Raw genomic sequence first — 22318 nt, forward strand, 5'->3', positions numbered from 1 at the left:
GCATTATTAATCAGGGAGGAAAGATGTCAAGGTCAGGCTCAGGAGTGGCAATCACCCTGCAGTCCCCAAGCAGTGATGGCCTTGCCAGTGACCGAACACCCACAACACGGGGAACGTGCTCCCACAAAGCAAACAAAGGTGGATCTGAATCAACTGCCTCCCCAAAAGGCCACTTTCTGGTGCCCTTTGAGCAGCAGCAGCTTCCCCGTTGAACATTCCTGTTGTAGGTCCCTACAGACACACACAGAGTGTCTGTTACAGCCTCCAGGGGTAAATGATTAACACCGATTCCACCTTGGCGCTCACCTTAGTCCTGCTCACGCAGGAGGGGTGGGGTCTCCAGCAGTGTTTCCCAACCCCCTGGCTGAGGCCACAGCACTAAAAGTAGCTTTAGCACCCACCCATTCAGGTGTCACAGTGGGCTCCTGGGGCTAAATGCCCATCATTTCCATTCATTTCACGAAGTGGAGCTGTTCTTTATTGCAAGCAAGGAGTGAACAGATGGGAGGAATGACACCAACACCTGCAATAACAGTGACATGAGGGCCCTGCTCCACATCCTGTCTGTGCCCACTCTCCTTTCCTCCCAACAGTCTTTCAGGTGGTCCCACAGAAGGGTCAGTCCCATGCCTTTCCCTAGAAAAGGGAAATGTGAGCACAGGTGAAACTGGAACAAGGGCTGGAAGTTTCTACCGCTGTTTGCTAGGAGCCATTTGCTTGGTTTGGAGGAAAAAAATCATAAGAAGCACCTTAATTTGCTCTTTTCTATCCATCTTTTTCCCCACATGTGCTTATTTGCACTCATTCCCAATATGAGGGCTTCCAAAGCTTTCCCAGAACATGTAGCAACAAGTTTTACACCCAAAACAAGACAGAATCTTCTGCTTGAATGATAAAATTTTCCTACTTCCTCCTGTTTTCTTCTAGGTCATCAGGAAATGCAAACAGCATCCTCTTTATGAGGTTAATTGTTTCTATGGGAGAGTGGCTGAGCAGTATTACCTTGCATCAGCTGAGAAATTGGCCCTGGAAGCAGCTCAGCCTCCAACATTTTCAAACAGCACAGTGGTCAAGGTCTGCTGTTGGCCCTATTTAACACTGCTCTGGAAATGCTTGCTATAAAATCTGTCTTGAAATCCCAATATTAATGCATTTCCTAACGATGTTAAGGAGAGCCTGCAACAACAGGGCAAAGGCTGGTAAATCCCAGCAGTCCCAGGACATTAGAAGACTATAGGTGAGGATGCTTTTTGCCAAGTTTGACCATAAAAACTGTCCAAAACTCCTCCCCATCCTTCCTCTCAACACCTGCTGTATCCATGACATGTTACCTGTGGTGGTGCTCTTGGGTAGAAATTTCACCGGACCATGGGATCGGGGTTTTTCCGAGAAGAAAACTGGATGGGGAAAAACTCCATTTAACAAGAGCCTTTTTGGAACGTGCTGCTGAACAAGCTTCCCTTTGAGGAGGAACTTCTTTGAAATAAAATCACTTTGCAGAAGGTGTTACTGCTCCTCATTAAGTGCATTCTATGTAAATTTGATACTGAACAGAAGAAATTCTTGGAGACACCACCTCCTACCAACCCCTGGCCACAAAGCTTTCTCCAGGAAGGACCACCTGATGTGATGAAAGAACCGGTGCTGTTTGTTTTCTTCTTCTATGCATACAATGGTGAGATTGAATATTCAGCTCTGCTTTAGCTGCTGCACGAGTAAATAGACTGGATATTTAATTACTGCAGCACATTGACCTGAAAAGCAACCGTGAGTTGTTTCCCTGGCTGGCACATGACACCAGCTTGGCAAAAACCCCCAAAACATTGGAGAGGAGCAGTGAAGCAGTGGACAGGGACTGGGAGGGAACAGTGCATTTGTCTCTATGCATCACCAAGCACTTCCAGAGAGATTAAAAGCCAGCAACAGAGCCCTATACCCCTTCATTCCCTGGAGCACTGCTTCCACCTTCTTTCCAGGAGAAATCTCTTGGATCCACATAATGCTTCACAGATTTTTCAACGACAGGACCAAGGAAAGGAACTTTGATGCCCCCATCCCTTATAACCACGGTGGGCATTGTTCCTCAGCTGGCACAAACCAGCCAAACCAGAGACTTTGCGCACAGCTTCTCCTGGGGGCTGTGTGTCCCCAAGGCTCATGTGAGGAGCAGTCAAACTCCTCTGCCAGCTGGGTGGGATTTGCAGTTTAGGCAGACCCCAGGCAGCAGCTGAGATGCCACACAAGTTGCGCTGAACCTTTCTGTGTGCAACACAGGAAAAATGATGGTTCTGTGCTCCAGCATAAAAGTGACACCCCATTAGAGAGTCTGGGGCTTTGGGGGTCCGGCAGACATGAAACCACAACTTTCCATTTTCCATGCAGAAACCTAAAGGAAACAAACTTTTCTTTTTTTTGAAAGCAACTGCTTGGGTGAGCAATGATTTTATTGTGCTATTAATATGACCATAAACAAGAACAACATGTGTTTATAGGCTCAAGTGCTTCATTACTTGCTTGCTGACCTGGTAGAAATCACCGTGGCATCAGTTTAAAGTGCAAAATGGAGCAAATCATTGTAGTCATGTTGTAAAGTCATCTGGGCAGGCAACCTTTGAACAAAGGCAATTGATAGCCCCAAGGCAGCTGTACAACAGCATTAAACAGAATAGTTGTCCACAAGCCACCAGACCTGCCGGAGAGCAAATACACCCCATGCCTTGGAAGGGGAGGGAGCATGAAGGGGACTGAGAAAGGTTTGGGAAAGAGAAGTAAAAGTTGTTCTCTGAAGCTGACAGAGCTTTTGGCACAGCAGGTTGGGCAGGGTCCAACCTGGCTGGAGCCAGCAGGGGTGGGACAGTGCCTGCTCTGGGGGGAGCCCACATCCTGGTCAGCTGCAGGGTCTGGTTCTCCCAAACCTCATTATTCTGTCTGATCTTCTTCAATCCTGCCACTCCAAACATTCAAATTCCTGTGACAAACTCTGTGAGCTGAGCTCGGCTGTGCCACCAGGAGGCTGTAGGAGCAGGACTGAGGATGCAGTGTGAGCTGGCAGGATCCAAACTTTCCCATGGTTTTTGTTCTCACCTACTGGGGCAAATGCTGCTCTTTTCCATGTCATGGGGGGTAAAAAGGGACATGGATTCCTTAGGGAAGGACTTCAAAGTGGCAACTGGCCGGGGGAATGGATAAATATTGCATGGATCCCTCTGGGTGTGGGTCTGCAAGCCTGGGACTTGCACAGGGGCGCTGGTTCCTCTCTGGGTGCAAGGACCTGGAGGGAAGGAATTCCCCTCTCCCACAGGGCTGGGCAGACACTGCTTCTGCCATGAGGAGACCAAAGCCCACAAGTCTGCAGGGATGGCTCCTGCCTTGGGAATGGGAGTGAAAGATTGGAAGACAAGAAATGAAAAAATGGCATTGTGGATGACGTCACCCAGTGAGGGCAGGGAGTGAGCAGGAAGGAAAAATTACACATGTCCCAGTTGTTTCACTTCTTGTCCCTCTGCCTCGTTTCGTCTGTCACCAGCCCCTGGAGCATCCTGACACCCGGTCGACGGTTACCAACAGGCAATAAATAAAACCTCTGGAGCCACTGGTGTCAACATCTTGGCATTGTTTAGGTCTCCTTGTTTGCCTTTAAAATAACTCTCCTCCTCGGGGTCATGCAGATGAAAAAGCAAGGACCCCCTGCCATCATCCATAGAAATCATCTTGCCATGACTTGTGCTGTGCTGTCTTTTTTCCTGTCTGCAGAGTTTGGAGTTTGGGGAGCTGCCCAGGAGCGCTGCTCGTTACCCAGGGCTCTGCTGCCTCTTGCCAGCCTGTGCCGTGACACGTCACCCTGGGCGCCAGCAGGTCGCCTGAGCTCGGGCCACATCACCCATTTCCTTGACTCCAGACTAACAGTTTGGGCTGGATTTGGGAATGGTGTTACCCTCCAGCCTTGTGCTGCTGGCTTATCTGCTGCCTGGCTGTGCCTGGCTCTGCTGCGGATGTTGGCCGGCCAGAGAGTGGAAAAACAAACGGTAGAGATGTGGATCCATGGTCAGAGCCTGGCCCTGCAAACCCGGTGTGCCAGTGCTGGCCTGGCACTGGAGGGATGCCTTTCCATGACAGCCTTTGCCCTGGCACTGGAGCTTGGCATCATGCAGGCTGCTAGGGAAGCTCTGGAGGCAAACGAAATACTCCTCCAAAGACAGTTTTCACCCATGGGCTTTGATAAAAGGGTGGTTTGAACCCCCACCGTGCCTGCACAGAGCAGCCCCTGCAGGGGACCAGTGCTCCCCAGTGCCTGGAGCATCTCCTTTCCTCCAGCGAGGGTTGCATGGTGGAAAGTATCATCCTCCATCTCAGCTGAGTTGTGACTTGATGTCAGATTCACTCTCCCTGATCCTCTTTAGCCTGTTGTTTATAATAAAAATCAAGTGATCCATCTCTTCTGACAAGAGGAAGAGTTGCTCCAGGAAGCCCTGGACAGGTCAACTTCTATATTAAGGAACTATTACTTGACAGTTTCCTGGCCATAAATAGCTGTACAGAGTGGCTGGGGATTTTGTTTAGAAATAACAAATAAAGTAGGCCATAAGTAACTTCATGACCTTGCTCCCCCTTCATTTCCCACTCTTCTCTCCTCTTCAATATGGTCTATTCCTCATCCCCAGGTTCCTTGGGACTTTCAGGATCCCCTTACAGGGCATATCTCCCCATTTCCCATATCTGAGATGCTGCAGAAACACACTGTTGCCAGCTTTTGGAAGTGTGGTGTGGGTTTTGCATCACTGAAGATCTGCTACAGCTCAGCTCCAAGAAATTGTTTTCTACTTGGCCTTCATTAAAATAATTAAAAAGCAATCTGCTCTGCATGGCTGAAAACTGGAAATCCTCTGCTCAAAACAACCCCAAAACTGGATGCAAACAATTACACCTCTAATACACCCCATATTTTTCAGTCCCTCAAGCCTTTCTTTTAAGTTTTGGAGGACTAACTTCTGATTTTCTAATGCTCAGACTTGGCAACATCAAAACCAATCAGGAAATACAAAAGAAAAAACCAGCATTTTAGTATTCTTTTATTATTGGGAGGCTTTGACCATTTTTGTCATGTTGTTTGCCTAAAATAATACTAAAAACCTCTTTGTTTGGAGCTGGAAAGGGAAGAGCAGCGTGTTTATTTCATGTATGACTCATCAGCTCAGTGTTGATATGCAAAACACTTCAGAAGCTAACACTCTATAGAGATGATTGTTTTTAATATAAAACAGTAAATGTTTAAAACAACCATTGCTTTTTTTTTTTTCTCTTTTCTTCCTGTTGTGGCCAATAAAACATAAGGCAGGCCATGTAGCTTACATTTTAATAAAATTAAGTTATTTGGTGCCATGTTATTACAGTCTTTTATTGGAAAGTGGAATAAATTGCACACAGTGGAGTCATAGGAGGGAGAAATCACTGTGAATAAACATAGATTCTGGGATGCATTTATTTGCTGGCTTCGTCTCAGAGGAGGAAGGCTTTCCCCGGGAAAACGGAGGCAGCCCCGAGGTTCCGGCCTTGGGGAGGCAGCCCTGGGCTGCTCCGGGGAAGGATGAGATTTTGGGGACCTGGTGCCACAGCGGGGTCATCCCAGCCCCATCCAGCTGGTGTTTTCCATGGGCATCCTCCAAGAGAAACCTGTCCTGTGGCTGTGGCTCGACCCCCGCATCCCAGGGCGCTGGGGCAGCTCGTCCTCCTGCCCCTCGGACAGCCGAAAACATTGGTCCCGAGGCTTTCTCGGAGGCTGGGGGTTCCTAGGCGAGTGCCAGGGCACACCAGGAGTCCTGCCGGAGGGGCACGCTCAGCCCAGGCTGCGGGGCCATGCTGCTGGGGGAGAAGGTGTAGTCCTCGGGCTCGAATTTGAACTCGCCGTGGCCGCTGGCCAGTGCCTCGTCCGACTGGCTCTGTGCCTGCCCCGGGGAGGGAAGCAGAGGGACGTTAGAAAGCCTTAACCACTGTCATTAACCACTGGCCCCTTGTCATAAAGCAGAGGTAGCACTAGGATAGATTGTGACCAGAGTGGGTTATCCCTGATGCTACAGTTCCCTTCAGAGCAGTCCGGAGCTGGGTGGGAAGGGTGCTGCACCCTCAGTGCAACCACAATGACCCGGCAAAGAGGAGGCATCCCAGGGCCCATCTGCATTTATTCATTGATTAAATATCTCCAGTTTGGAGACCTTTAGGTGTGTGTATATTTTTTCAGAGCACAGCACAAACCGCATTTCTTGGTTTCAAACAAGATTCCCTACTCCATATGGTGCTGGGGCAGATCTTCCCCTTCATACACACATGACCAGCTCAGGGAGGGCTTAGACTCGGCATAAAGACAATGTTGGGCTACAAAATTTTGATGTGTGAGTTGATTTAGAGCCTTTTTTTCCTGTACCAAGATGAAATAGCAACCAGCCCCTAAGAAAAACTTGGCACAAAAGTGGGGCCTCTGACAGCATCACAGCTCTGTGGTCACTGAGCACCTCAGGGCTATAAAGTGCTGATAACACATGCCCAGGAAGCCTTTTCTTGGGAGCTACAGAGGATTCCACCCTGGGCTGATCTCATCAACTCAACAGTGTTGTGCCTTCATGGCAGGAGATGGGAATTAAACTCAGCTCTGCACTGAAGCTGCAGCAGAGCTTGGACAACCCAGTTCCCCACTGCAGGATGAAAAATCCAATGGAAAGCCAACAAGCTGGAGACCTTTCTCATCCACAGCATCTTGGCTCATGCTCCCTGCTTTTCTCAGCCTGAGGGAGTCCATCAGGCTGGTGGCCACAGCACAATGAATTAATTGCTTAACCTCATCAAGGTCCCCCAGAGCAGCGGCCGTGGAGGCGTGTGGATCATCCACGCCAGCAGGCGATGGCTCTGGGCCCTGCTCCTTACCTGGGACACCGACACGATGGTTTGTCCGGGGTACTGTGAGGTTGTGCTGGGCTCTGACTTTAAAGTGACCGTGCTGTCTGAGTTGGTAATGGAAGAAGGGGAATTAGTGGCCGAAGTCGTGGATCCTGGAAGACAATTGGTAGAGGGCAGTGAAGCAATGTGGGTGCAAACCTGCTCTGAAAGAAATTTCTATTTTAATGGCAACCATGACATCTCACAGCATGATTCTACTGTTCTCTTTCTACTATATCTCTGTCAGAAAAGGTTTTGTATTTCTCTGTCAAGAATCTGATGGAGGAGGAGGGAACCCTTTCAAAATCTGGCAGTGTTTTTTTCCCCTTTATTTAATTTATCCCAAATCTGCTTGAAGATGAGCACTGCTGCACTGGAGCCAGGTGCCCACAGCCCAGAGGAATCTCACAACAACGTGACAGCACTGAGATTTCCTACCAAGCATCCTCCTATCAAACGAGGTCTATGCATAAATACAGGCCCTAGATCTAAAGCAATCATCAGGTAAAAAAATCCCATTATTTTTAATTATCATAATTTCCTTCAGAAGACATGTTGAAGTGAACTGTGCTCCAAGGCCCCAGGATGGATCATAGCAGCACTGTACCTGTTGAGGCTTTGCCTTTGGTAATGTTTTTAGGCTTCCTTTTCCTCGTCTGGATGCTTTCCTTTTTCATGGCCAGAGGTCGTGGTACCTTGACATTCATAAAGTTTGGAATCATTAATATTGTATTTTATTCAGCTCCTTCCTGCATGTGTTGTTCTCCTATTTCTGTGCTGTAGCTCATGCAAAGCACCTAAAGTCCTTGTCCTTCACTAAGAGCTATTTTTCTCTGCATCAGGCCTTGGCTGGAAGATGTATAAGGCTAACAGCTAAGGCTTTCCCACAAATTTTGTTTTTTCCTTTATTTCCTATTTTTCTTTTCCTGATTTATTAGTGACCTTTATCTCAGGGCCCTATTAAATTACACTGACAGACTGAGAGCCTACAGGGCTCAGAGGGAATGGGCATGGGGTAAAGAGGCTTCAGCCTTTATGGCAGAAGTTTGAAGAAGCCTGATGGAGGGATGGAGTCTCCTCTTTGGCTGAAGGATGTGTCACCAACAGATCCCATCCTCTGTGGGTAAATGTTATCAGCCTCCATGTGGGCTCTGCAGCCTCCTTCACACATTCTTAATTAGCACATAGAGAAGAAATACGTTCCTTATCTCAGTTTGGGTTTGGGGAGCTTCAGCCTCCAGGTGCTGGAGCCTGGTAAGCTTTCTTTTCATGGAATCTTAGGATGGTTTGGGTTGGAAGGGATCTTAAAGATCGTGTAGTTCCAGCTCCTCTGCCATGGGCAGGGACAAGTTCCACTATCCCAGATTTCTCCAAGATGCATCCAGCCTGGTCTTGGACGCTTCCAGGGATGAAGCATCCACATCTCTGGGCAAGCTGAGAGCATTCCAGTACTCCCTCAGCCTCACCCTGGAGCACCCCAGTAGACTGAACTTTTAATTGTTCAAGGTACAGCTCTTCTGGGTCCAGTCCAGAGGCTGGTCCTTCCAGAGCTGATCTCCTAGAGCTGCCGGGCAGTGATCCCAAACCCCAGAGGGTCCCTCCCGGTGTGGATGTGCTCCTCACCCCATGGAGTTTCATGTACAAGCCGCAGGCGTTGCAGACGGGCTCTCCCTCGGCGTTCCTTCTCCACAGGGTGGTGTTGGTGGTGTGGCAGTTAGTGCAACAAAGGCCAGCACGTCTCGATGAAGACTTCAAAACAAGCAAACAAACACATGAGTGCACACACAGGAGTGATGGACTGGGAAGTTTCCTTTCATATAAAAATGACATCTCCAAGTACACCATATTCCCGGGAAATGTGAAACACAAGTGAGAGCCAAATTCAGATCAAAGAAATTGCATTCAAATGAGATCACTCTAATTTGCAAGTGTTTGTTTGGTTTAGGGTTTGTTGTTGTTGTTTTGGTTTGGGTTGTTTTTTTGTTAGATTGATAAACCTGGAAAATATCCTTGCAACTAATTTCACAAACTTCCAACAAATCTGCTGGAAGTGATCAGGACTCAGAGCACAGAGAACCTCCCTCCAGAAGATCCACTCAGGTGGAGAAAGAGATTGAAAATGCCAGCTGGGCTTTAAATGCATGAAGAAAATTCATGCTTTGAGTGAACTCTTCTGTTTTCTTGCACTCAGAACTACCACTAAAGTTAGAAACATCCCAATTAATCTCTGTGTTACGACAACTGGAATCAGTTGGCTGAACTGAGCAGAACCAACCTGAACTGGTCCATGGTGAGACAAGGGAGGTTATTCGTCAAGTCTCACAGATAACCTGTTCTCTTACGGGCTCTAGAAACACCCTGCAGACATTAATTAATGACATATTTTGTGAGTGCAGTGGTTGCTGGCTCTGAAACATTAGTAATTCCAAATGGAGAAGGAAACATTCTGGCAGAAGCAGCAAACTAATTTCTGACAACCTTCCTCCAAGCCGCTGGAAAATTCCCATCTCTCTTTATACAGACTTGTCAGCTCAATAAGCATTTCGTTTGAGAGTCTCTTAACACCAGGTATTGAAACTATTTTAATAAAAGACCTCACTAAGTGTAAGATACCTGTGGCATAAGTAATATCTCAGCCTCTCCACATTCAGGTGTCTAAATAAGTTCTTCAGCTCTCAGAAAAATCACTTTGAATCCACTCAAAGGCAGACAAAAGGTGATGGAGGCAATAAAAAACTCCCTGTTTGTTTATTTTTCCATTATTGCTTGATATCCTGACTGAGCAATATAACGAATGAGGTGGGAAGAGTAGGAATAAAAATGAAATGTTTTTACAAGGTTAGCAGTCAAATAAAGATCAGCTTTGAATTTCAAGAGGCACAAGTGACATGCCCTAGGTTTGATTCACTCGTTGCTCAGCAAAGAGGTCTCAGCAACTATTTGCAAATAATGGCATCACTTTGGGAATTATTCAGCTTGCAAGAAATAACCGGGCAAAAATAATAATACACCAAGGTGTGAGCTGACAAGCCTGGCACAGGGGATGAGACAACAATCTTTGTACCTAATAAGGGACCTGGTGTCACAGCAAGATCCTGGAGCAGCTACAGAGTGCCCTGAGAGCCTTTCAGCTGCCAGGGCTGTGCTGCTCATCCCTGCAACCAGGAGGGACCTCGGCTCTGATGGGAGCAGAGGCAGGTGCTGAGCACCTGATGGATGCAAGGATTCTGAGGTCCAGCTCCTGCTGGACACAGAGGGGAATCTGGAGGCACTCAGCCCTGGGACAACTGCTGCAATTTGTCCTCGCCTGCCGATGGGGAAAGGCCAACACAAAGCCCTTTCAAAAGTCTCAAATTTTCTGGGCCACCACAGGTCCCTGTGAGGGAGGGACACACTCTCCCTGTTTCACAGGATGTTGTGTCCACAGCTTGCAGATGAGACGACAATGAGACCTGTGGCTCTGGTGGCCCAAGGGCAATGCCAGCCCTGCCAGAGGTTTGCCCACCCTGCCAGCACTGCATCACAACCTGCTCCTGGGATTCCTGACGGGACAGTGACACATGCCTTCTATGCATCCTGAATGTCATTCTGCAGGCTGGCTCCTCCTCGCACAGCCAAGGAGAGAAGAAACCATCCTCCACAACCAATACTACAATTTAAACCCCAGGAACCCCATGAGAACCTGCTCTTGCACCACAACCTGCCATCTTAGCAAGCAAGAGACAGTCAAGGCTACCACTGCTCACTGAAGGACGTGGGTACAATACATTATTGCTGGTTTCCCAGCAATTCTCTTGAAAGAAAATGCATTTCTGCCTGCCTCCACCCCACTGCCTTTGTACCATTCTGACCTTGTCTAGGAAGTTGTTGACTTCAACATTGTGCTCAGTGTTTATTTATACAAATGCACCATACACTCAAACAAAAACTCTTCACAGACCTGGCTTGACAGCCAAGTGCTGCTGATAAGCTCAAGGAATGGTGAGTTGGTGCCTATTGAATTAACTATGTGTGAGAGCTGCTTGGAGAGCTCAAAAACTTCAAAGCCAGCAGGGCAGGTCCTTCTGAGGGAGACCAAGCTGTCAGGGACTTTGCCTCACCTCCTTTTCAAAGGTGGAAAAGAAACCACCGAGTTTCACAGGGGAAAAAAAAGGCACGGAACCCCCAGATTTAATCAATGCTTCTCTGCCCCCATTTCCAGCAGATTCGAGGGGACTTGTGGTTTACAGGAAAGAAGTTGTAGCAAAGCGTGCTGAGATATCTGAGCTCAGCTCCTGAAAGTGGGGAGATCCGAGGCTCAGAGCCAAAGGCAGCAGCATCCTCTGAGATTTGCCTTTGTCACTACAGCTCTGGGCAAACCTGCCCCTTGGAGGATGAGGGAGCAGCAAGAACTGAGAGGCAGAAGAGAACCAAGGCACATGTTGTGAGGACTGGGTGGTTCTAGGGTCCGATTGGATTGTCCAAAGGCTGTGATCAATCCCATCCCCACCTTCCCCAAAAGCGTCACCAAACCCACTGCGCGCTGCAAACTGTAAAAAGGGACAGGCTGAAAAAATTCCTCCTGGGCCGAGGTGGAAAAAATATCCTCTGAGCCAAGCTGGAAAAATTCAGAGTAGTCCTTCAGCTCAGGATTCTGCTGCATCTGCCCCTCCTGTACTGCAACATGCAGGGCAGATCCCCTCTTAACACAGGAAATAGCACGAGCCATGAAACTCCACCAGCTGCTCCTGGTTCCAAAAGTGATTTGGCTTTTCACACTAGGTCTAAGATACCATCTTGTGAAACACACCGAGAAACTTTGGCTAGAAAAGGTGCTGCCTAAAATAAAGTGCTGCCTCCATCCTCCTCTAACAAAAACCCTTTCTGCTGAAAGCCACAGCACTTTGAATCCAGACACAGGCTGGAGCAGAATGGCTGTCCCTGCTGTGTAGAGGATGTTGCCCTTATCTCGAAAAAAAGGAAACAAAAAATGAAGTGGAAACTACACTACTGCTGCTCTCCCTCTCCTATGCACGAGCAGGCTGAGCTGCAGGACATCATTCCTGCAGTGTTATCTGGGCCATGCTGTGTTCTCTTCTGGGGGACTTTGCTTTGTGAAAACAGAAGTCAGAATAACTCCCAGCGCGGTGTCTACGTACAGAACAAAGGTCGTAACGTAAAGGACAAAAGCAACCATTTTTTCTTTCCTGTGTCTGTATTTCACTGCACTGGGAAAGCTGATTTCACTGTTCCTGCAGCCATGGAGTCACTGCATTCACTGCTCGGCTCCCAGAGCTGGCACCCTCTTGCCCATCATCAGTAGATCTCTCTTCTTCCAATAGGGCAGAACTTGTTGCAACAAGACATTTCACAGCCTTGGGAAAACCCAAGGTTTCAAAATGTTTAATTCCTAAGTCAGGATGGAAAGTCAAAATTGCAGCCCCTTCTCTAATCCATAAATCAAAATCCCCTCAAATATTTCAACCCTAGCAAAAAGTTTCCTCTGGACAAGAATCAGCTCTTTCATTTGAGATTTATCATTATTGTATTTATTGCCAAAATAATAAAAAAGGTTGGAAGTATTTTGATAATTCCCAACTATATTTGCTCATCTCTGGGAAATGGTCTAATTCTACAAACAAGCGTTTTCCATCAGAAAACTTTGGTGAAATGTTTGTTGAAAAATGCCTGACGGGTGCTACCGATGAGGCTCAGGCAGGGTGCAGGCAACGCACGGCCGTCTCCCTTCCCACGTGCTGAAATAAAATATGGAACAGCAGCGAGATGTCTCCGGTTCCCAGGGAAAAGCTGCTCAAAAATCCCCTAGAAAATCATCCAGTGACATATTTGGATGCCAGTCTGAAATGCAGAGTTGGATTTGAACTGGTTTGCACCTCCCTCTGTGCACGGATCGTGTTTTCTCTGAAGAAATCAGCAGCGTAACTCTGAGATTTGCGGCACAGCAGCGACCGGGGGTGCAGATTTAATGTCATCACATTTAAGGAGACAGAAGGATTTTGGAGAGACAGGCAAATCCTGTTGGATAATGCTAAATGTTTCACACAAATGCCTTGATTTTAATGTGATGAACAGAACAGGGGGATTTCCCATGGATCTACTACTCATTTCATTTTGCAGATCCAGAGCTGCATTTCCGAGTGTTGGAATCAGAATGAAACATCTTGCTCCATTGCAACCTTTTCTTTTCTCCTTACTGATTTTCTTACACAGAAAATTGTCACTGTTGGGTTATTGCTAATAATTTGTTTTGCAATAAAAAGAAATAACTACAGGAATACACCCCGAGTGAAAGCCCAAGGAGCTCCCAGCTGTTCCCCAGCACGGCTCCAACAAACATCCTGTTTGTAATGACGGCGTCTGATGACAAGCTCTAAAACCAAAACTGTTACCACCAAATTTAAACATCCCAAAGCAACTCCACAAAAATAAAAAAAAAAAAAAAAAAAGGACGCACCTTTCCTCTCTCACCATGGGATCCCAATTGGAGGAAGCCAAATATTACATTGACAGAGGGAATTATTGCTTTAACCAGCAGGGAAACTGGGAACTGCCAAACCCCAAGTTTTCCCCTTAGGCAGGAGGGTGAAGGCAGCATGGAGCAGGGCCCCATCCTGCTCCCATTGTGAGCAGCCACAAACCTGCTGGGCCAGCTCAGGACCAGCCCTGCCTCCTGTTCAACTGCCTTGCCTAGACCCTGTGTGTCTGCATGGAGAACTAGGAAATATAATAATAATAATAGTAATAATAATAATAATAATAATAGAATACAAAGCAATGCACCCACTGCAGGAATAGAGCCAGGGGAAGCCCGCAGAGTCCCAGCCACAGGCAGGACTGATTGTCCCTGCTCGGCTCTGGTGCAGACCCTCTGTGCAGCCCTGAGACCCCTCGAGTCCCTGCGGCTCTGTCTCCACTGCCCACCACTCGTGCCAGGGCAGAAAACCCTCTGGCTTCATCCCATTCCCCCTGTCCGCAGCCAGTTCTGCACCGCAACAAGGGTGTCCTGCCACTTAATCTGTGGGAGGACGGGGGGGTCAAACAGACCTAACACAAGTACAGAGATCCCAACAGCACAGGCACTGCTACAGTCCCCCGTCCCCTGCCCTCCAGCCAGCCCCGGGTGGAGCAGGGGATCCCGGCCGGGTTTCCCCCTCTTACCAGCCTCTTCTGCGGCTTGAGCGGCCGGTTGATGCCGTTCATTTTGTGGTAGAGCCCGCAGGCGTTGCACAGGTAGTGCCCGGTGCCGTCCTTCCTCCAGAGCGGTGTGGACATGGCTCCGCAGTTCACGCATTCCCGGCCGTCCCCGGGGAACTCCTCCAGGTACTCTGGAAGAAACACCCGCGGCGTGAGGGTCAGGAGCCATCCCCGGCGCACGGGGATTTCCCCGGGGACCCTGCGGGAGAGGGTCTCCAATCCTCTGTGCCCAATACTAGGGGAAATCCCTGGCCGGAGGGGGTTTACCTCCACCCCAGAAGTGTGAACCAAACCCCTTTATTCCCTCCACATCTTAATCTTTTAATATTTTGTTCAAAGACCGCCTATTCCCCCATCCCTTCCCCGAAAGACGCCAAAGGGCTGAATGCGGCTGGGGTCTCCCTGGGATGAGGAGGCGCAGGGTCATCAGCGGGAGAGTGCGATGATGCACTCCGGGGTGCAAAAATAAATGGGTGAGGGGACAAAATGGGGCGATTTTCCTGATTTCCATAATGAAACACACCCAGGCGCTGGCCGGGGGCGACGGCCCGGCCAGGGAAGGCTCAGAGCTGCCCGCCGAGCGATGCCGGGCTGGCACCCGCGGGGCTCCCGGGCTCCGCAGGAGAGCATCACCGGCCTCCCGCGCCCCCAATTCCTGCTGGAGAGGCTCTTCCTCACTTTTTCTGTCCCCGGGAAAAAAGAAATTCCCGAGAAGGAGCCGCGGAGCACCGTCCGCGGTCCATCCCTGCCCCGAGCACGGCTCAGCGGCAAACGGGCAGCCCGGAGCGAAACGGGGGCACCTCTCAATCGCGAGTCGGTCTTTTTCCTCCTACCGCTTTTCCCCCCCTCTTTTAAAAAATAATTTATTCTTCCCGTTCTTTTCTTACGAGGAAAAATAGCTTTTATTATTATTTTTTAAAAATAATGAAATCTTCGATCAGATTAATAATTATGCAACGGAAAGAAAAAGGAGAAAGAGAGAAACTTTAAAAGGAGGAAAATGGAAAATAGAAATAAAGTGTAAAGGGAAAAGGTAAAAAAAATTGCAGTAACTCATTAAATTAAAAAAAAAAAAAAAAAAAGAAAGAAAGAATAGTTTAGACTACTTGAGAGAGTTTACACTATCCAAGAGCAAAAATAAACGGCAGAGAGGACGGCAGCCGCTATCCTGGATCTTAAAGCACCGAATCCACAGTGCAGAAAAGATCTCTGAGGCATCACCTCCCTCAGCAGGACGATTCTTTCCCGCACAACACATCAGATTTTCACAGAGAAAATCCTGGAAAGAAACCGCTGCCCAGCATCGCCGGCGTGGGAGGAAAAGCCGAGCCGGGGAGGCAGCTTGGTGGGGAGGGGTCTGTTTCTCTGCTTTAACTTTGTTCTTGGGGTGAAGATAAAATAATTCGGTTCACCGCAGTAAAGATGATAACGCGGCTGAGATCTTGAAGTGGCTTTTAAAGGACTTTGCAAACCACAACCGGAGGAGGCTGGTGGAGTGCCCCCGGGGTTATAAACCCCGCGCACGAAGAGTCCTGTTAAATCAAGCCCAAAACTTTATTTGCTCAGAGCTTGGTTTAAAGGTACTCTCGGTGTGGATGCAAAGGAATTGAAGTTTATTGTTCAACGCCTGAGCGCCTTTCGGTGTCTCCCCAAAGGCCGCAGAGCAATGCAGCTACGGACCTGTTTTGGCGAAGGCGAATGAGGAGACCGAGAGTCTGTTCAAATATAAACTAATTTACCACAATAAATTACTTAAAAGGGAGGGAGCTATAAATCTGCCCCGCTAATTTAAACACAAGGGTAAGTATTGAAGCACAGGCACAAAGTCGATATTGTGGGAAGGAGATACCGCGGGGGTGGTGGTGGGGTGGGGAGGGAAGGGGTTGAATGGCCTCTGCTCCTCTGTCCTCCGGGGGAATTGCTCTGCTTTGAAACGTGGTCTTTGCCCTTCTTGTCACACAAGCACCCCCTCCCTTATCCCACCTCTGTGCAGGGTCAGCCGCACATACCCCGTTCCCGAACCATCTCCCCATCCCTGGATAAAATCATCCTCTCCTCTCCCGTCGGGAATGCCAGCGGGACAGCTCATCCCGGGGCTGGGCCACCGATACGCAGTGGGGATGGGGTTTGACATTGGGATGGAGATGGCTCCCACCCGGCGCCCCGAGACGTCGCTGAAGGGCGGTGGCGACCTACCGAAAGTGGACCTGCGGCCGGGCAAGGCCGCCTGCCTCGTCTGCAGGCTGTGCAGCACGCTGCTCTCAAAGTGTCCGGCCGTCCAGGAAGGCGGTATCTCGGGGGTCACGTAGGCGGGGTAGGGGCTGGAGTAGGACCCGTTAACGGAGCGCACCAAGGCGTTGCCGTACTGCTCCCGGCCCCCGCCGCCCAGCAGCAGGGGCCCCTGGTAGGCGCCGTCGCGGCCCGAGGGGCTGCTGCCCGGCGGGCTGTGCGAGTACGAGAAGCCCGACGACGGGTGGGGGCTGCCGGCGTTGAAAGCCGCGGCCTCGCCGCCGCTCTGCCCCCAGCCCGGGGGGTTGCCGAGGTGGCTCTGGTGCGGCTCGCAGCCTTGCAGGTAGGGCAGCGTCTGGAGGACGGAGGGCACCCGGGTGGTGGGCACGTAGACGGGCGAACCGGCCGACGAGTGGAGGAAGTTGCTGGAGTCGTGGGAATAAGCCGACTGGCCATGGTTGGGGGTGAGGGCCAGACCCTGATACATGTTCCGTCCTCGGCGGCGGCGGCTGCTCAGGGCCCGGCCGGCTGCGGCCCGGCGGTGCCGAGGGGCTCACTCAGAGGAACCTGGAGGGAGAACCGAGAGCAGCGGGCTGAGACCCGCACACACCGGCAACCCGAAGGCCTTTCCCCCGCCGAAAACGCCTCTTCCCTGCCTCAAGCAGGGGCTGAAATTTGTAAGTTTTTTTCCTTTGTTTTCTTTTTAAGCTTTCCTCTCAGCCACGGCGAGAATTAACCTCATTGGAACGGGCAGCGACCCCTCCGGCACCTTCCCCCGCCCCGCCGCCCGCTTGGGCACCTCCAAGGGGCCGGAAAAACACTCCAACAATTAAAATTTTTTCCCAATAGTATTTCCCTTCCCGTCTTTTTTTTTTTTTTTTTTCTTCCAGAACCCAGGGCCTGGAGCGCAGCTCGGGGCCTTGTTGGCGAGGACGCGCCGGCTGCGGCCCCTAGGGTTCCCACAGGGAACGGGGTCCCGACGGATCTGGGCAGCGGTCCAGGATCAGGAGCATCCCCGGTGTCCCCCAGCCACCAGCGCTGCCGCTTTCCTGTTAAAAAGCGCAATAACCCTCGGGCAGGCCTCTCCTTGCGGACGGAGAGCTCGAGCCGCCGAACCCCGCAAGAGCATCCCGCCCTGGCCCGCTCCTCCCGCACAGGTACTCACATGGCAGCGTGCCGGGAGCAGAGCCGGGCATGGCCGTGGGGGCATGGAGCTGTGCTCAGACCATCCAGGGAAATCCCAGGAAAATAAAAATAATAATACAAAAAAAAATATATAATAAAATTTACGGGCGAGGCAGGAGAAAAAAACAACTCAGCCGGACCCGCGGGCAGAGAGGGGCTGCCCTCCCCCGGTGTCCCCCCTCTCGCCGCCCCGTCTCCCGTGGGTGCGTCCCTGGCTGCGCCCGGCGGGGAAGTGGCGACGGCGGCGGCGGCTCTGGCTCTTTACGGCGGCCCGGTGCGGGCCGGCCCACGTGACGGCCGGCGGGGCAGCCCCGGTCCCGGCCGGGATTGGGCGCCTCCCGGCAGGAGGGGACGGGACAAGTCCCGCCGGCTCCGCTCCCGGCGGGGGGGACGCGCCCGCAGCCTCCCCCTGGCGCGGGGCGGCGGGGCCGGGCGGAGCGGGGGCAGGATGCGGCCCCCAGAGCGCCCAGCACCGCCCCGGGCCCCCGGCCGCCCCCGCAGCGAGGCTGGAGGTGTCCGCCCGCCCCCGGGGAGGTCTGGGAGTGGCTCTCTCCTTTGCGGGCCCCGCTGAGTTTCTGGGGTTCGCTCCCACACCCAATCTGCAGGCGATGCCCCCACGCCCGGGGCCGCAGGGAGATGCTGGGGAGCACACCGAAAACTTCCCGGCGGGGATCTGGAAGCCGAGGATGAGAGCTGGTGGTTTTCTGCTCCGAGCGAGCGCTCCGGTTCTGTTTTGACATAAACCCCATCCTTACGGGGAAGGGGCGTCTCAGCCTGCCCCCGGCTCGCCCTGACTTCCTCAAGCGGCCCACAGGTCCGCCGAGGATGCGGCGATGCTCGCAGCCTGCTCGTTCCGGCCGCGCCCGGGGCTCAGCGCGGCTTTGCCACGTTCGGAGAGCAGCTCTCCGGCCTCTCACGGTCCCGTCGGGGCTGTCCCGCTTCCAGGTGCTCTGCTCTTCCCCGGGGGGAGCAGCAGAGAGAAGGGTCCTTCTCCCTGCAGCCCCCCGGCCGAGTCGCTCTGGCCTTGCGACGGGGACAAAAAACCTTTCCCCGCTGTTCCCCGTCGGTGCGAGCCGGGAAGGGACTCCAGAGGGAAAGGAGCGTTTAGTCCCAGCAGCCCGATCAGCCCGGGTAATTCAGCCAATTTAACTCTCCTCCGGTACCGGCCAGCGAGGAAATAATTCCATCGTTACCGGGATTTGTCCCGGGGAATTAACTGCGCTTTTGCGCAAAGTCGCTGAGCCTCTCTTTCCTCCCCGGAGAAACGGGGAAAAACCCTCGGCGAATTTCGCCCGCCGCTTGCTCCATCCCCGGGCGGACAGAATTTTGTCGCTCGCAGGCCTCTACGGACTGGATCGGGCCCTGCTCGGGCCCTGCCGGGAGCCCTCCGGTAACGCAGCCCAGCGCTGCCCGCCCGTGCGGTCCCGGCGCCCGGGGGAGCCCGTCCAGCCTCGTCTCCGCAGGGAGCAGCGCTGCGGGAAGGGTGGGAAATTTCAGCTCCAAAATAAACTGGTGCAGGAATGCCAGCTATTTCCCTCGGAATAATGCAGCGCAACTGGCTGGAGATGTATTTATTTGCTCGGCAAAAGCGGCCGTTTACGGCTCGCAGGGTATCCCTGTGTCCCTGTGCCCGCGGAGCAAAAGAAGAAAACAAAACCAAAACAACTAATTACCCCCCCCCACCCCCAACAAACAAAGAAAAAGGAAAAAAAAAATTAAGGGAAAAAAGGGATATTAAAAAAAAAAGGCATAAAAAAATTTTTTTAAATGTGAAAAAGCTATAGAGAAAGAAAATAAAACCCGAGGAAGCCCCAGTCCCGCGGCGGCACGGATAAAAGCGTCCCTACAAAAAACCAGCCCCAAACCCTTCGTTGCTGTGGCTGAGCCACTGCTGGAGATTCCTTCGTTTCGTTTCGCGTGGGTTTCCAGTTTTCACAATTTCAAGATGTTACTTAACTGTAATTTATTATATTTAAGTTTTTTTAAATGTGTACGAACTGCCTTCTCCGATCGCTTCTGGCGTTCAAAGAAATGTGAAAACGTAGAAATAAACGAGGCGCTGCTCAATCCGGAGGGATGTACCCGGTGAGCGTGCTCACGGCGGAGAAAACCACCGTGCGCGAAAACCTGCCCGTGGACCTGTGGCGTGTCTGTGGTCAGATCCATTCAGCTGTTGGATTTTCCTGTTTAATTTTTTTAACCTAGTTTTTCAACGCATTTTCTCCTCCGGTGGTGTCGGGGCTGCCGGGCTCTCGCCCCACCGAGGCCGCGGCGAGGGGCGGCGGGTCTAAAGAGCGGCTCCTCCCGCAGCCGCGCCAGCAGCGCCCGCGGCCGCGGAGCAGCGCCGGGCAGGTGCTCCAAACCCGGGGGTTCCAGCTCCAGCCGCCGGACTGGCCCCACATCCCAGTCCCCGCTGGGCGCCGGCCCGGGTTGGTGTCACCCACGCGTGAGGACTGCGTGTGGCGTCCACGGCGTGGGATGTCCCGTGCTTTGGGGTGTTTGTAGGATTTCGGGCTGCGATCGGTAACCGGGAGGCAGGCAGGGGGCCCGGGGGTACTCCTGTGAGGAAGGCCCCTGTGGGCGATGCTCAAATGAAGTGGGAGGGAAGGTTGCCAGCGTGGCAGCGGTGGCAGCGGCGATGCCCCCTCCGCAGCCCTCGCTCTGCGCCCGGGCAAGTCACACCGGAGTGGGGGACACGGGGAGCCCGGGGCTCTCCCGGTGCTCGCTGCCCCACCGAGGGCACCCCGGCGTGGCGGCCGCACACCCCTGCGAGGCTCACGGAGAGGATTAGATACAAAATTCGTAACACAGCACCGGTGAGGGTGGTGCCCGGAAACCCCGATCCCTCTTTTCCATCCCCGTTTGGCGGTGGGACAGGCGGGAAGGCCTCCCGGGAGAGGTACCCTGGCGGTACCTCCGGGCGCTTTGACCCCGGTGCACGGCCCTTGCCGGGCTCACGGTCCGCTTGCCGGGCTGAGTCGGACCCGGCTCCCCTCTTCCCGGGGGATTGGACCACTTATTTTGAGGGGGCTAGGAAGGGACCGACCGCTTCCTAAGGGCTCCCCGTACCCCCTCACCGCACGGTCCAGGCGGAGCTTGGCTCCGGCTGAGTTCCAGAGGGGCCGGTGCGGCTCGACGCGGCCCCGAGGGAGCCCTGACCCCTCCAGGTGAGGCTCCCCCGGGCCGGGACAGACTGCCCGGCGCCCCGGCCCCTCGGCCCTAATCCTGCTCCGGCTGATTTGTGAGTCCTGCGCGGGGCGGACGCGTGGGAGCGTCCCGCGCCATCCCGGAGGGGGCTTTTAGCTCCCCCCTCCCCCAAGGAAAAGCCAAGGAGAAAAAAAAAGAAAACCCAAGTGGAGGAAGAAGGGCAGAAACGTTCCCATTCCTGGTGCACCGGGCAGGGCAGCAAGGCTCATCCCGAGCGTGGAAACTGTGGTTACCTTTCCCCTCAGTGCACAGGGAGGTGACAATTAATTACGTCCCCTTTCCTTCCTCTGCCTCCGCCGAGCTGCAGCATCCTCCCCCGGGGTTCAGAGGAGCCTCTCAGCCCCCTGCCCTCGGGGATGTCGGGGAGGGTGAGTTCCGATGTTAGAATCGAGCCCAGGCGGTGCCCGCGGCTGGGCTCTGCCCTGGAGCGCCAGCCCAGCCGGCACCGGGCCCCCTCCGATCCCCCCATCCCGAGCCACCCCGTGCAAAGGGAAACCCATCGCATATTTAGTCCCTTCAGCCCCGATGGGCGGCACCAGGCTGCTCTCTGACTGCACACCAAGCTCCCGGGAGCTGCTTCCCCATCCTGGGAAGGGGGGAGATGGACAGGAGACCAACAGGGTCTGTATCACCAGCATCCCCTGGTCTCCACTGCTGACACATCCCCAAGTCCGCATTCCCCAGTCTGTATCCCTGCATCCTCCCCCCCCCAGCCCCTTCCTACCCAGTCTCCAAGGGATGGGCTGGTCCCTGTCCAAGGACCAAGCTCAGGTACCTCCTGCAGTCGAGGCCAGGCTGACTCCATAGGCAGTGCTGGAGAGAAGTGATGGACACAGCCAGGGCTGGGGGAGGCCCTGTCCAGCGAGGGGCTGTGGGCAAGGACTGAGCTGCCCCAGCCCAGCCAGGCAGGGACAGACAGGTTTTGTGTCTCGAAGAGTGAGAGGATGCCAGAGGGCTGTGTCTCAGAAGGGTTAAATAAACAGCAGGCTATGCCAAAAATATTTATCTCCTGTTATATGCATGTGGCAGTGGCTCTCAGGAAGGGGGGCTGTGATAGAGGTGGGGGTAAGTATTTGATTTTCCCCCCCTCTTGCTCTGAGATCCTATTTTCTTCCTTAGCCCACAAGGATTTCGCTGGCATGGGAAATAAAAGGTGTTCTGTAGAGATGATGTTGCTTGCTGTCCCCTACAGATCCTTTATCCTGGGATGCTTCAGTCTCAGCCATTCCTCCGGCCTCTCATGAGCCAAAAACGGCTGCACAAATCACCACTTTTCCTTCAATATTTAAAGGGTACAAAATGCCAACTGCAGTGTGTGCCCCCCTCAGATGGGTAATTTGGCATGTGCCTCCTAAAAGTGACCTATGGCTGTGTGATTTGGACCCAAATTGTTTAAAATTCTTTTTCCTTCCAGGCGGATTTAGCAGAAGCTCTGAGTTGCAGAGTGGTCAGGAAATCCTCAGGCTGACATTGGCAGGCCCAGTGAGCACAGGCTGGGGCTGCAGCTCCTGCTGCTGGGAATACCCTGCGAGGGACAGACCACATCGCTTTTTTGCAGATGGGCAAACTGTGGTCT

At 52.4% G+C, this 22318-nt stretch overlaps 1 protein-coding gene across 1 annotated transcript; it reads right to left on the reverse strand.

The window, feature by feature from the left end:
• Positions 1 to 5052: 5052 nt before the first annotated feature.
• On the reverse strand, positions 5053 to 17749 carry GATA5 (GATA binding protein 5). The gene is made up of 7 exons (XM_042046288.1): positions 17516 to 17749; positions 16318 to 16917; positions 14086 to 14252; positions 8551 to 8676; positions 7535 to 7622; positions 6916 to 7040; positions 5053 to 5942 (listed from the first exon to the last, which is right to left on the reverse strand). Exons 2-7 carry the CDS (start codon positions 16835 to 16837, stop codon positions 5787 to 5789), a joined length of 1182 nt encoding a protein of 393 aa, XP_041902222.1. The 5' UTR covers positions 16838 to 16917; positions 17516 to 17749; the 3' UTR covers positions 5053 to 5786.
• Positions 17750 to 22318: the final 4569 nt, after the last annotated feature.

The sequence above is a fragment of the Corvus kubaryi genome, unplaced genomic scaffold (genome assembly GCF_017639235.1).
Source record: "Corvus kubaryi isolate FWS band 111438036 unplaced genomic scaffold, C.kubaryi_AGA036_p1.0 134, whole genome shotgun sequence".
Taxonomy (NCBI): domain Eukaryota; kingdom Metazoa; phylum Chordata; class Aves; order Passeriformes; family Corvidae; genus Corvus; species Corvus kubaryi.

What these genes read in the sequence shown, in the direction of transcription:
- GATA5 (XM_042046288.1), bottom strand. Translation starts at nt 16,837, where the DNA reads ATGTATCAGGGTCTGGCCCTCACCCCCAACCATGGCCAGTCGGCTTAT. An exon ending in CAAAGGCAAAGCCTCAACAG is followed by an intron (nt 7,041 to 7,534) that starts GTACAGTGCTGC and finishes ATTGTCTTCCAG; the next exon opens with GATCCACGACTTCGGCCACT. An exon ending in CCATCGTGTCGGTGTCCCAG is followed by an intron (nt 5,943 to 6,915) that starts GTAAGGAGCAGG and finishes TCCCCGGGGCAG; the next exon opens with GCACAGAGCCAGTCGGACGA.